Genomic DNA, 12,003 nt, shown 5'->3' with positions numbered 1-12,003 from the left:
TCATACAAAGTGCAGTAAATAGAGAAAACCTAAATCAAATCAATACTTGCTGTGACATCCACTTTCTTTGCCTTTAAAACATCACCAGTTCTCCTCAGTACACCTGCACAGAGAGAATTTCATACCAAAAAGATTGAAACTTTGATGATGCCTATACTTGATCTTATATTGATATAGCATTACAAGAAGATGTCTTTGACATTACCAACCAAAAACTGTTGTGATGTTCATATGAACATGTAGGTATTGTTTTAAGATAGATGTTAAAAAATGTTGACCTATCCTTTAATAAACACATTATTAGTTATTTTTAATTGATTTATGACCATAATCTCTCTCTCTCTCTCTTGTACTGCATATTGTATATGAGTTATTGATATTTCGTGAGAGAGTGCAAAAAATCTTTGTTTTTAAATGATATGTTTTGTACCTGAATTCTTCTTCAATTAAAATGCTGAACCCAAACACTGTCAAGAGTATGTTTTTGAATTATTATGTATATTTTAAAATTTCAATATATTAAATATTTTTGTAAACTGAACACACAAACATTTGTATGAGATGGCAAATTTTATTTAATTTTAAAAATAGAGTACACACACTTAGAGATTTAAACTTGATAAAACCACAAAACATCATAACAATATAAAATATAGTGTGTACATTACATCAAATTTTAATTGCTTCACAGTCACCTTTAAAATGGCCTGACAAAGTTTATATAGTTGATATATACAGCACAGTAATCTCCAACTATTTCATTATTATTGCTCCAAGATGTCAAACAAAAATGCTTATAACACATCTCAACTATATACATCCCAATGAATATAAAATATGGTGGGCTTTTCAAAAGAATAAATGCACAATATAATATGTGCAAAACTTTGGCAAAACCTTGAGTGTCATAACAAAATCAGAAGGTTTAACTTTAATATATATACAAACCTACTTTTCAAATACGTATGATGTAGTATAAACACTGTGAAAAAGTTTGAATTTACATATGAAACAAGTGCAAGGATGCTGCATTGTAATGTAATTTACATCATTACAAAGCTACAGGAGTGGCTTCATATACAAAAAAAATAATTGAGGCATTAAGGGCCACATTTCTTACAAATCATAAATCATACAACAATATACAATAACTGTCACAATACAACAAAAAGCAGACTAAAAGAAACAGTTGACACTGCTTGTGGAAACATGAGTGATTTGAAACCTACACAAGGTTGGAGAGAAAGATTTTTGACCCTTTTCGGTTATTTCCATATGGAACTTCAAGGTCTATGTTTCCTGGATTAAAATCAAGCCCTCCAAGTGTGTTATATTTACGATTTGGCATCCTTTGATTTTGGGTTTGAGCGGGAAAAACAGTGACGTAGTATCCATCTGAACTGCTGGGTACTCTTATTCTTGAATCATGAGAAAAATGTGGCAAACGTCCGTTAGGTACGGGCTGCATTGTTCTCTGATGCTTTGAATATGCATCACCAGCTGGAATTCTTCTCATGTGTCTGGGGTCCCTCATGTCAATATTAACACCTGATGGGCGGATCACGTGTCCATAGTTATGTGATGTCTGGAAGTCCAGTTTTGAACCTCTGGCTCTAAGTACATGTTCCTTTCCCGTGAAATCATCAATGTTGAGATCTGAACGGTTGAAATCAATATGGTGGCCAAAATTTGAATCCACCGCAGGGTAGCTGGACCTTACTTTGGTTCTAGGTGGCTTAAGTCTGATATCTCCATCTACGTCCATGGCAGGCATTCTCATATTAACACCTGTCATATCTGATATATGTACCTTCTTATAAGAAGGTCTTTTGAAATTTAGTGAAGGATCATCAATGTCAAGATCCGGAGATCTGAGATGCAGCTGTGGACTCCGCATTGCCATGGGCATGCTGAGGTCCATGTTTGGAGAACTAACCTTTGGACTTCTGATAATCCTCGTCAACTCTGGTGGTTTTACATTCACTTTTGCATTCGGAGGAGAAATATCCAGATGTGTTGGCCTCAGAGATGCACCAAAGTCAATATCAGACCCTGTCCTCTGAAGATCTGGGCTTTCAAACTGAGGCAGCTTGAAAGATGGGAGTTTGAATTTTCTGTCTGCCAAATCAAGATCAGTGTGAGGACCCTGGATGTTTCCAGAGGGGACATTCATGTCAAAGTCTGGACCTCTTATTCCTCCTCTGACCTCAGGGGCAGTAAAGTTCATGTCTGGTCGCCCTATATTTGGGCCATTAATATCTACATTTGGTAAATTCAGGTCAGGTAGGTCTCCGTTTATATCAATATTGGGACCTTCTGGCATCTTGATTTTTGGCTTTTTGAACTTTGCATCAGGCAAACCAATGTTGACATCTGGAGTGTTCATATCTAACTTTGGAGCTTTAAGGTCCACATTTGGTAAGCCCAACTTGGGGGCATCAAGTCCACCTTTCATCTTTGGAGCTTTGAGATTCAAATCTGGAGTTTTTAGGTCTGAATTTATGTTCAAATTTGGTCCCTTTGGTAACTTAGCATCAAAATCTGGTGACTTGAGGTCAAAGTTTGGGCGATCTAACTTTGGACCAGAAAATCCCACATCAGGCATTTTCAGATGTGTCTTTTTCATTTTTCCAGAAGGACTGCCAAAACCAACATCTGGCATTTCAAAGCCAGGTTTGGACCCTTTGAGGTTGACATTGGGCGCATTGATGTCTGGGCCACTGAAATTGCCGTCAATTTCAGGTCCTTTTAGGCTTGGTAGACTAATTTTAGGCATTTTCAATTTGGGCATCTTCATCTTTGCTTTGGGTGAGCCAATATTGAAATCTGGTGCATTAACATCTAACTTTGGAGCTTTAAGGTCCATGTTTGGTAAGTCCAAGTCAGGGGCATCAATTCCACCCTTTATCTTTGGAGCTTTGAGACTCAAATCTGGTGAATTCAGATCTGTGTTTAGGTCCATATTTGGTCCTTTTGGCAATGTGCCTGAAAGGTTAAATTTTGGCATTTTCAATTTGCCAGAGGGAGCATTAACATCCCAGTCTGGAGCATGAAGGTCTGCCTTTGGTTTTCCAAAATTTGGCATTTTCATTTTGCCAGATGGCATGTCTAAGTTGACCTTTGGGGCATTGAGGTCCAGTTTGGGGCTTTTCAGGTCAACCTTGGGCACGTTTATGTCTGGTGCATTTATTCCACCACTGAGGTTAGGACCTGAGATATCTAGGTCTGGTGATTTGAGGTTTAAGTTAGGGCCATCTATCTTTGGACCAGAGAGCCCGAAATCAGGCAGGTTTAAGTTTGGCTTTTTGAATTTTCCTGATGGACCGGCAATATCAAGATCTGGAATTCCTACATCAGCTTTAGGACCTTTAAGATTGACACTGGGTACATTCACATCAACATCTGGGCCATCTAAGTTTCCGTCAATTCCAGGTCCTTTTAGACTTGGAAAACTAAATTTAGGCATCTTCAATTTGGGCATTTTAAATTTTGCTTTGTGTGTGCCAATGTTGACATCTGGAGTGTTTACATCTAACTTTGGAGCTTTAAGGTCCATGTTTGGTAAGCCCAAGTCAGGAGCATCAATTCCACCCTTTATCTTTGGAGCTTTGAGACTCAAATCTGGTGCATCCAGATCTGTGTTTATGTCCATATTTGGTCCTTTTGGCAATGTGCCTGAAAGATTAAATTTTGGCATTTTCAATTTACCAGATGGCATGTCTACATTGACCTTCGGGGTATTGAGATCTAGCTTTGGGCTTTTGAGGTCCACTTTAGGCATATTTAGGTCTGGTGCATTTATTCCACCACTGAGACTGGGACCAGAGATATCTAGGTCAGGTGATTTCAAGTCCAACTTAGGACCATCTACCTTTGGACCAGAGAACCCAAAATCTGGCAGGTGCAAGTTTGGCTTTTTGAATTTTCCAGATGGACCAGCAATGTCAACATCTAAGTCAGCTTTAGGGCCCTTGAGGTTGAAATCAGGTGCATTAATATCCATGTCTGGACCATCTAAGTTTCCATCAATTTCAGGTCCTTTCAGGCTTGGAAGGTTAAATTTAGGCATCGTCAATTTGGGCATCTTCATCTTTGCCTTGGGTGAGCCAATGTTGATTTCAGGATTATTAATATCTAACTTTGGGGCTTTGAGGTCCATGTTTGGTAAGTCCAAGTCAGGAGCATCAATTCCACCCTTTATCGTTGGAGCTTTCAAATTCAAATCTGGTGCATCCAGATCTGTGTTTATGTCCGTATTTGGTCCCTTTGGCAATGTGCCTGAAAGAGTAAATTTTGGCATTTTCAATTTACCAGATGGCATGGCTACATTGACCTTCGGGGGATTGAGATCTAGCTTTGGGCTTTTGAGGTCCACTTTAGGCATATTTAGGTCTGGTGCATTTATTCCACCACTGAGACTGGGACCAGAGATATCTAGGTCAGGTGATTTCAAGTCCAACTTAGGACCATCTACCTTTGGACCAGAGAACCCAAAATCTGGCAGGTGCAAGTTTGGCTTTTTGAATTTTCCAGATGGACCAGCAATGTCAACATCTAAGTCAGCTTTAGGGCCCTTGAGGTTGAAATCAGGTGCATTAATATCCATGTCTGGACCATCTAAGTTTCCATCAATTTCAGGTCCTTTCAGGCTTGGAAGGTTAAATTTAGGCATCGTCAATTTGGGCATCTTCATCTTTGCCTTGGGTGAGCCAATGTTGATTTCAGGATTATTAATATCTAACTTTGGGGCTTTGAGGTCCATGTTTGGTAAGTCCAAGTCAGGAGCATCAATTCCACCCTTTATCGTTGGAGCTTTCAAATTCAAATCTGGTGCATCCAGATCTGTGTTTATGTCCGTATTTGGTCCCTTTGGCAATGTGCCTGAAAGAGTAAATTTTGGCATTTTCAATTTACCAGATGGCATGGCTACATTGACCTTCGGGGGATTGAGATCTAGCTTTGGGCTTTTGAGGTCCACTTTAGGCATATTTAGGTCTGGTGCATTTATTCCACCACTGAGACTGGGACCAGAGATATCTAGGTCAGGTGATTTCAAGTCCAACTTAGGACCATCTACCTTTGGACCAGAGAACCCAAAATCTGGCAGGTGCAAGTTTGGCTTTTTGAATTTTCCAGATGGACCAGCAATGTCAACATCTAAGTCAGCTTTAGGGCCCTTGAGGTTGAAATCAGGTGCATTAATATCCATGTCTGGACCATCTAAGTTTCCATCAATTTCAGGTCCTTTCAGGCTTGGAAGGTTAAATTTAGGCATCGTCAATTTGGGCATCTTCATCTTTGCCTTGGGTGAGCCAATGTTGATTTCAGGATTATTAATATCTAACTTTGGGGCTTTGAGGTCCATGTTTGGTAAGTCCAAGTCAGGAGCATCAATTCCACCCTTTATCGTTGGAGCTTTCAAATTCAAATCTGGTGCATCCAGATCTGTGTTTATGTCCGTATTTGGTCCCTTTGGCAATGTGCCTGAAAGAGTAAATTTTGGCATTTTCAATTTACCAGATGGCATGGCTACATTGACCTTCGGGGGATTGAGATCTAGCTTTGGGCTTTTGAGGTCCACTTTAGGCATATTTAGGTCTGGTGCATTTATTCCACCACTGAGACTGGGACCAGAGATATCTAGGTCAGGTGATTTCAAGTCCAACTTAGGACCATCTACCTTTGGACCAGAGAACCCAAAATCTGGCAGGTGCAAGTTTGGCTTTTTGAATTTTCCAGATGGACCAGCAATGTCAACATCTAAGTCAGCTTTAGGGCCCTTGAGGTTGAAATCAGGTGCATTAATATCCATGTCTGGACCATCTAAGTTTCCATCAATTTCAGGTCCTTTCAGGCTTGGAAGGTTAAATTTAGGCATCGTCAATTTGGGCATCTTCATCTTTGCCTTGGGTGAGCCAATGTTGATTTCAGGATTATTAATATCTAACTTTGGGGCTTTGAGGTCCATGTTTGGTAAGTCCAAGTCAGGAGCATCAATTCCACCCTTTATCGTTGGAGCTTTCAAATTCAAATCTGGTGCATCCAGATCTGTGTTTATGTCCATATTTGGTCCCTTTGGCAACGTGCCTGAAAGATTAAATTTAGGCATCTGAAGTTTGCTTGAGGGAGCATCAATATGCATGTCAGGAGCACTCAAGTCAAAATTTGGTTTCTTCATTGCTGGGAGTTGTAATTTACCTGAGGGCATATCTAAGTTGACATCTGGGCCAGAAAGATCTAGTTTGGGTTTATTAAGATCCATCTCAGGCAGATTGATTCCCCCTTCAAACTTGGGAGTAGACACATTCATGTCTGGAGTTTTTAACTCATATTGAGGGGCTTTAACTTTAGGCCCAGATAACCCAAAGCCTGGCATTTTGAATTTACCAGATGGGCTTGCAATGTCCAAGCCAGCCGAGGGTACATTTAAGTCAACATTTGGGTCTGCAATTCCAGCTTTGAGACCAGGTCCAGCCAACTGCACATCTGGTCCCTCAAAATCTGGAACTTGAATGTCCGGTAAATCAAATTTGGGCATTTTAAATTTAGGAGCCTTGTACTTTCCAGATGGACCTTTAATGTCAACTGATGGAGTCTCCGTGGCTAAGTTTGGTCCTTTTAGGTCAGCTCTGGGCAGACTTATATCAGGTGCATGAATCCCACCTTTTATATTTGGTGTTTTGAGACTTAGGTCAGGTGTTTTAACATCAGCTTCAAGTTTGCCTGGGAACCCAAATTTGGGCATATTGAGTTTACCAGCTGGAGCATCCACATCTAAATCTGGAGATTTAAGATCAATCTTTGGTTTCCTTAGTGGCACTTTGACTTCACCTGAAGGCATGTCAATGTCTGATCCATTTAGATCGAGCTGTGATACATTGACACCTGGCATTTCCAGGTCTAAGTCAGGGGATCTCCCAGTCAGCCTAAGCTTGGGTGATTCTACATAATAGGAAAGATCATCCACATTTAGATCTGGCTTTTTTAGTTTCTTTGAATACTTGAGATTGAGTTTATCTGAAGGTACATCTGGTGTCTTGATCTCACATTCTGGACCACCAAGAGAAGGTCCAGAGAGGCCCAGGTCAGGCATTTTGAATTTTGGCATTTTGAATTCTTTGTTTGTTCCTTCAATGCACACTTTAGGAACGCCAGTGTCAAAGGATGGACCAGTGATATTTCCCCCATTAAGGTTTATCCCCATTTCAGGGGTTCTAACATCTGAGCCTCCTATTTCTGGAGCTCTAAAAGTTCCTTTGTCTTCCAGTCCAATATGAGGTCTTTGAAGATTTGGCATTGTCAAGTCAACTGATGGACTGTCAGTGTTTGGCAGTTGTGTACCACCTATCGCGTTTACATTTGGACCTCCTGCTACTGTCCCAGACAGATGGAAGTCTGGAGTGTTAAGCTGTGGACTTCTAGCATCAACTTTCAGTCGATTTCTTGGTACCTGAGCTCCGCTTAAAGCAGTGCCACTCAAGCCAAGACCCAAAGGTGGAAGGTTCAGGTTGCTGCCATCTGTTAACTCTCCAGCTGCTCCAGCCGAAAATGTTGCAGATTCTGAATCAGCATCAATGTCTGTGCTCAGAGTCTTGCTTTTGAGAAGTCCAAAGTCAACTCCGAGGCGAGGCAACCCCATATCTTGTTTTAGGTTAACCTTGGATGAGCCTGCTACAGTTGGCTCACTGCTCTCACTGCCGTCCATAAACTTCTTGATTTTGGCATTGTAGAGTTTGCTGTAGGAATCCTTCAACATCTAGAAACATAAAACACAACTTGGTTACGGGAAAGCAGCTATAATAACAATTCTCTAGCAATTGGGCTAGGGATCAATTTTAGCATTGCTTCTAACAATCAATATAATGCAGATTACAACAAAAACCTTTTGTTTATGGTGGAACCTGGACTAAAACATATCATGGATCACTGCTCCATGAAGGTATAAGAAAATCCACTAGCTCAGTTTGACTTGGCAGTATTTGTAAAAACACCTACTGTCTCGGGACTCTTGGCACACTGGTCCAGATTGTCAAGGCTCCTGCTCAGGTTGCTCCTGGTGAGGACCCGGACCTTGTCATCAAACGGTTCCATTACCTTCAGTACTTTTATTACTTCCTCTTTTGACAGTTGGTCAAAATTGATTGTTGCCCCCAAAATTTCATCCCCTGAAAAGGAAAAATCAAGTGTCTACGTAAAGCAATAGCTTGTTCCAGACCATTTCCATTTTGTCACAGGTGCAAATCATGCTGTGCTATTTAAAGGGTAGTATTTATTAGACCCTAAACTAGACACCAGCAATACCAGTACATTGGGCACTGGATTTTGTGTAAAGGAATCACAACAGGAAAATCAGCAGAGCAAACAAAGTTTTTAACATTCGACAGAAATGCAATCCATCACAACACCTCTGTAATATATAGCACATTTCTGAACCTTATAATTTCAGTTGATTGTTACTGACTGTTAAAAATTGGACATTTGAAAATTCTGTACCATTTGCCTTAAAGCTTCACACATAAACAACCAAAAACAATTAATTTAGGCGATACATATAGCAGGACTATTACATCATATAATGTTTCTTCCGTGTGAAACATACACATTAACACAACCTCTGATTGAGGCAAGTGAACAAAGACGTCCTTTAATTTGAAATGCATATTCTTGCGGGGACAGCTAATTAAACTCATAGAGACTTTTACATCTCACTTTCAAAACAGTCAAAGGCAATACGGAAAAAAAGCTTAAGACATAAATGAAGAGTCATACCTTCCCTCAGACCCTGATTGGCTGAGGCCTTGTTGACGCTGGAAATGACCAGCCCACCTTCTTCTGATTGTTCGAGAGTGAAGGCCTCAGAGAGGCTCCGTCCTCTCTGGTGAGACGGCTGCAAGCAAAGACATTTCATAAAGTGTTTACAACAGAAGCACTTCTCCAAACCTGACTCAAATATTACGAAACTAAAACAATATGTTGATGTTTCTTACCATGACTCTTGCGTTTCTGTCACACTGGCATGGAAAATCCCCTTTGACTAAACCTACAGAAGAAAATAAAATATTCAGTTAACACATACAGCCACTAAGGGAACATGATATCTGGAGCTTATGACATACTGTATGTTTGTAACATGTTAAAGGTTAAAACAAATAAAACAAAACAGCTGGAACAGAATTTGGCCTTTAATGACACAGATGAACCAGGAGAATCCAGAAAAACAGATCTTGTCTTGAGAAAACTAATTTTTCCCATCTGTACAACTGCACACGAACGCACCACTCTGGTAGACTTGAGAGGTTCAACAGTTTTAACTGCAATTGCAAAACTTTGAAAGGAGGAAATAAGAAATACAAAATAAGAAATACACAAATAAATTCTGCATTTGGGGAACACTAAAACTTTTATTTTATTAATGTCATTGCTGTAATTACAATTACTATTTAATACCATTATACAGTATATCAAGGACACGGTATCACTATGGGTTTATCTACCAGTATTTTTCTATACATTATTCAAAGAAATTTACATTTTAGACATTTCTTTAAAGAAAAAAATGTTTTCAGTCATCATTATGTTTTACTAATGTTTTTGTTGATGTTTACATCTCAGCTCAGTATATTAAGAGTTAGTTTAGACCAATATAAATAAATGTATCATGAAATTCTCATATTAACACTTGCCCTGAGAAAAAGACATTTGTTCTGAAGATTAAAAAAAAAAAAAGTAGCACAAAACACTAAGCCTAAAAGCGAGAGGGTGTCAGTGTTACTGTATACAGGTAAATAAGCGATACACAGGTAACTCAGCAGGTGCATCTCTCAGGTATTTGAGTTATGGCCTCAGGGCTGTTGTGTCATAATGCAGGACAACCACGAACAGGTTCAACGAGAGTGCTGCCAACAGGTGTTCTGTTGTTGGGCGTTTCACTTTTGAAAGCACACAAAGTCAAAATCACCGCACCCACTGCTTTCGAGTACAGAAATCCTGCTGGAGCGCTGGCAGACATTCAAACCCGACACAGTTTGTTCTATCAGGATCAAGTGAAGTGATTGAAAAGATGAACTGGATTAATGAAACTTTGCTCTGTGGCCTCATGAACATAAAACTATTAAAATTAGAATGAAAATCTGTGATGTGACAGTTTAAATTCAGTATTAAAGCAGACAAATTCACAATATAATCACTGTCCCACTATAGCAACAGATATACCGTGTGATCAGCCAATAAATTAACACTAACGATAATTATTGCAGTAATGATCTCAAAATCAATATATTTATATACATTTACCACATAAAATTAAAAAATAATGTTCTTTTTAGGTGAAATTATAGAGAAAACTACAACACTTTACAGAAATAACTGCAGTCAGGTATTTAAGATGTCAAGCTGGGACAGATTTGGGTAAATGGCAACTCAATGATGAACCAGCACATCCCCACATGAGAATTTTATACAGTTATAATTGTATTGTAAGACAGAACAATGATGACTGATATTGAGTCAATGAAACCCCCAATATAAAAATGTATATATGAAAGGTTCCTATATACTGAAAAATGTAGTTTTAAAGTTTACAAAACTTTGTTAATTGGTGGTTTTGTGTAAAAAATGTATCATGTGTCTTCCAGACTAATTCCCCTGCATTTATTATGTCACACAAAATATTACCATCAGTCAGAATTTGGTATTTAGATCATGTTACACACGGCTGCAGCTGAGCAAAGGCAGCTTCTGATTTATGACTGAGAAAGTTAAACATTAAACATGTACACACAGGTAAAGCCAAAGTGCACGTGCCTGCAGTTATACAGATGAAAACGTTCAGTCGGAAAGCAGCATGACGTAAACAGGAGGTGGAAGAAGAGAAGGAAGTTAAAACGGACTGTGTGTGTGTGTTCGAAATAAAAATTCATTTTGTGCCACAATAAAGTGACATGCATCCACAGAAGGAGCAAAAGCCATGAGAGTCGAGGCTGAGGCTTGACAGAAACCACCTCGATGATGACACCAGAAACTGGAAACGCCGCCCACTGTCAACCGGCACCGCACAAGGTGAAGCTCACAGCTGAAGAGAAAACTTATAAACTGACCTCAGGATCCCATCAGGCAGGTGTTTCGGTCAACATCTGGCTTCCGTGTCGTTGAAGCTGTCTTTCTGTCAGTCCATGCTGTTTGTCTCTGCAGGTTGAAACTGAGGAGAGGAGCGCAGGTCAGGTGTACCAATACCTCACCTGAAGCAGACGAACAGGTTCAAGCCTTAAAGGTCCCGCCTCCATTAACTGTCAGACACAGACACACACCCATTCACATCACACGCCCTCATCCTAACACACCTTGACTACCCCATGCCCGCGGCCCGTATGCATACAAACACAAACACACACGTAAGCAGACAATCACACAACTTGAATCTCGGGCGCCCTTTTTCCTCATATGTCAACTCACCTGTTCCCACATGCACATCTATGCTTTGTACACACACACACACACATTAAAAACCAGCATTAAAGCTGAAACCTTGACTTTGAAGAACCACAAATCATGAAGCAAACACTCCCCGTCAACATGAGAAACATGCTGACCTGAGCCAAGGGAGCGGCAGGCATTCCCTGTGTGAGTCACTGATTACAGGCACAAAGACAGCAGTCTGATTGAATCTGGATGGACAGAAAAAAATTAAGTTCAGCTGCATTCACACAGTCATTATATAATCTCCATATGGGCTCCGATGTTGTGTAAGCACATCAGTGTTCTCAGGTGACCCTGCTGAAATAAAACTGGTAAGACGACAATGTTTTATAACCAATTAAGCAGTTTTTTAAATTATCGTTATAGTTTTATTACTAATGTGCACTTAATTATAAAGTACTTTGTTGACAGGACAAAAAACAACAAACAAGAAAATTATTATTAAACATTTCGATGTAAATATTTCACACAGTATCGTCACATTGCACAAACAGTAGGTCTGGTGGCTCTGAGATATTCATCTGACAT

General features: G+C 39.7%; 2 protein-coding genes across 2 annotated transcripts; both read right to left on the bottom strand.

The window, feature by feature from the left end:
• Positions 1-570: 570 nt before the first annotated feature.
• LOC111238254 (neuroblast differentiation-associated protein AHNAK-like) lies at positions 571-4,273 on the bottom strand. Its single transcript, XM_022767683.1, has one exon. It carries the CDS (start codon positions 4,157-4,159, stop codon positions 1,226-1,228), a length of 2,934 nt encoding a protein of 977 aa, XP_022623404.1. The 5' UTR covers positions 4,160-4,273; the 3' UTR covers positions 571-1,225.
• LOC111238266 (neuroblast differentiation-associated protein AHNAK-like) lies at positions 4,185-11,184 on the bottom strand. Its single transcript, XM_022767698.1, has 6 exons — positions 11,097-11,184; positions 8,988-9,040; positions 8,770-8,887; positions 7,996-8,165; positions 4,312-7,756; positions 4,185-4,195 (listed from the first exon to the last, which is right to left on the bottom strand). The coding sequence occupies exons 2-6, from the start codon at positions 8,988-8,990 to the stop codon at positions 4,185-4,187; spliced, it is 3,747 nt and encodes a 1,248-aa protein (XP_022623419.1). The 5' UTR covers positions 8,991-9,040; positions 11,097-11,184.
• Positions 11,185-12,003: the final 819 nt, after the last annotated feature.

The sequence above is a fragment of the Seriola dumerili genome, unplaced genomic scaffold, assembly GCF_002260705.1.
Source record: "Seriola dumerili isolate Sdu_G_001 unplaced genomic scaffold, Sdu_1.0 BDQW01001246.1, whole genome shotgun sequence".
NCBI classification, from domain to species: Eukaryota; Metazoa; Chordata; class Actinopteri; order Carangiformes; family Carangidae; genus Seriola; species Seriola dumerili.
This window is presented reverse-complemented; position numbering and strand designations above follow the sequence as displayed.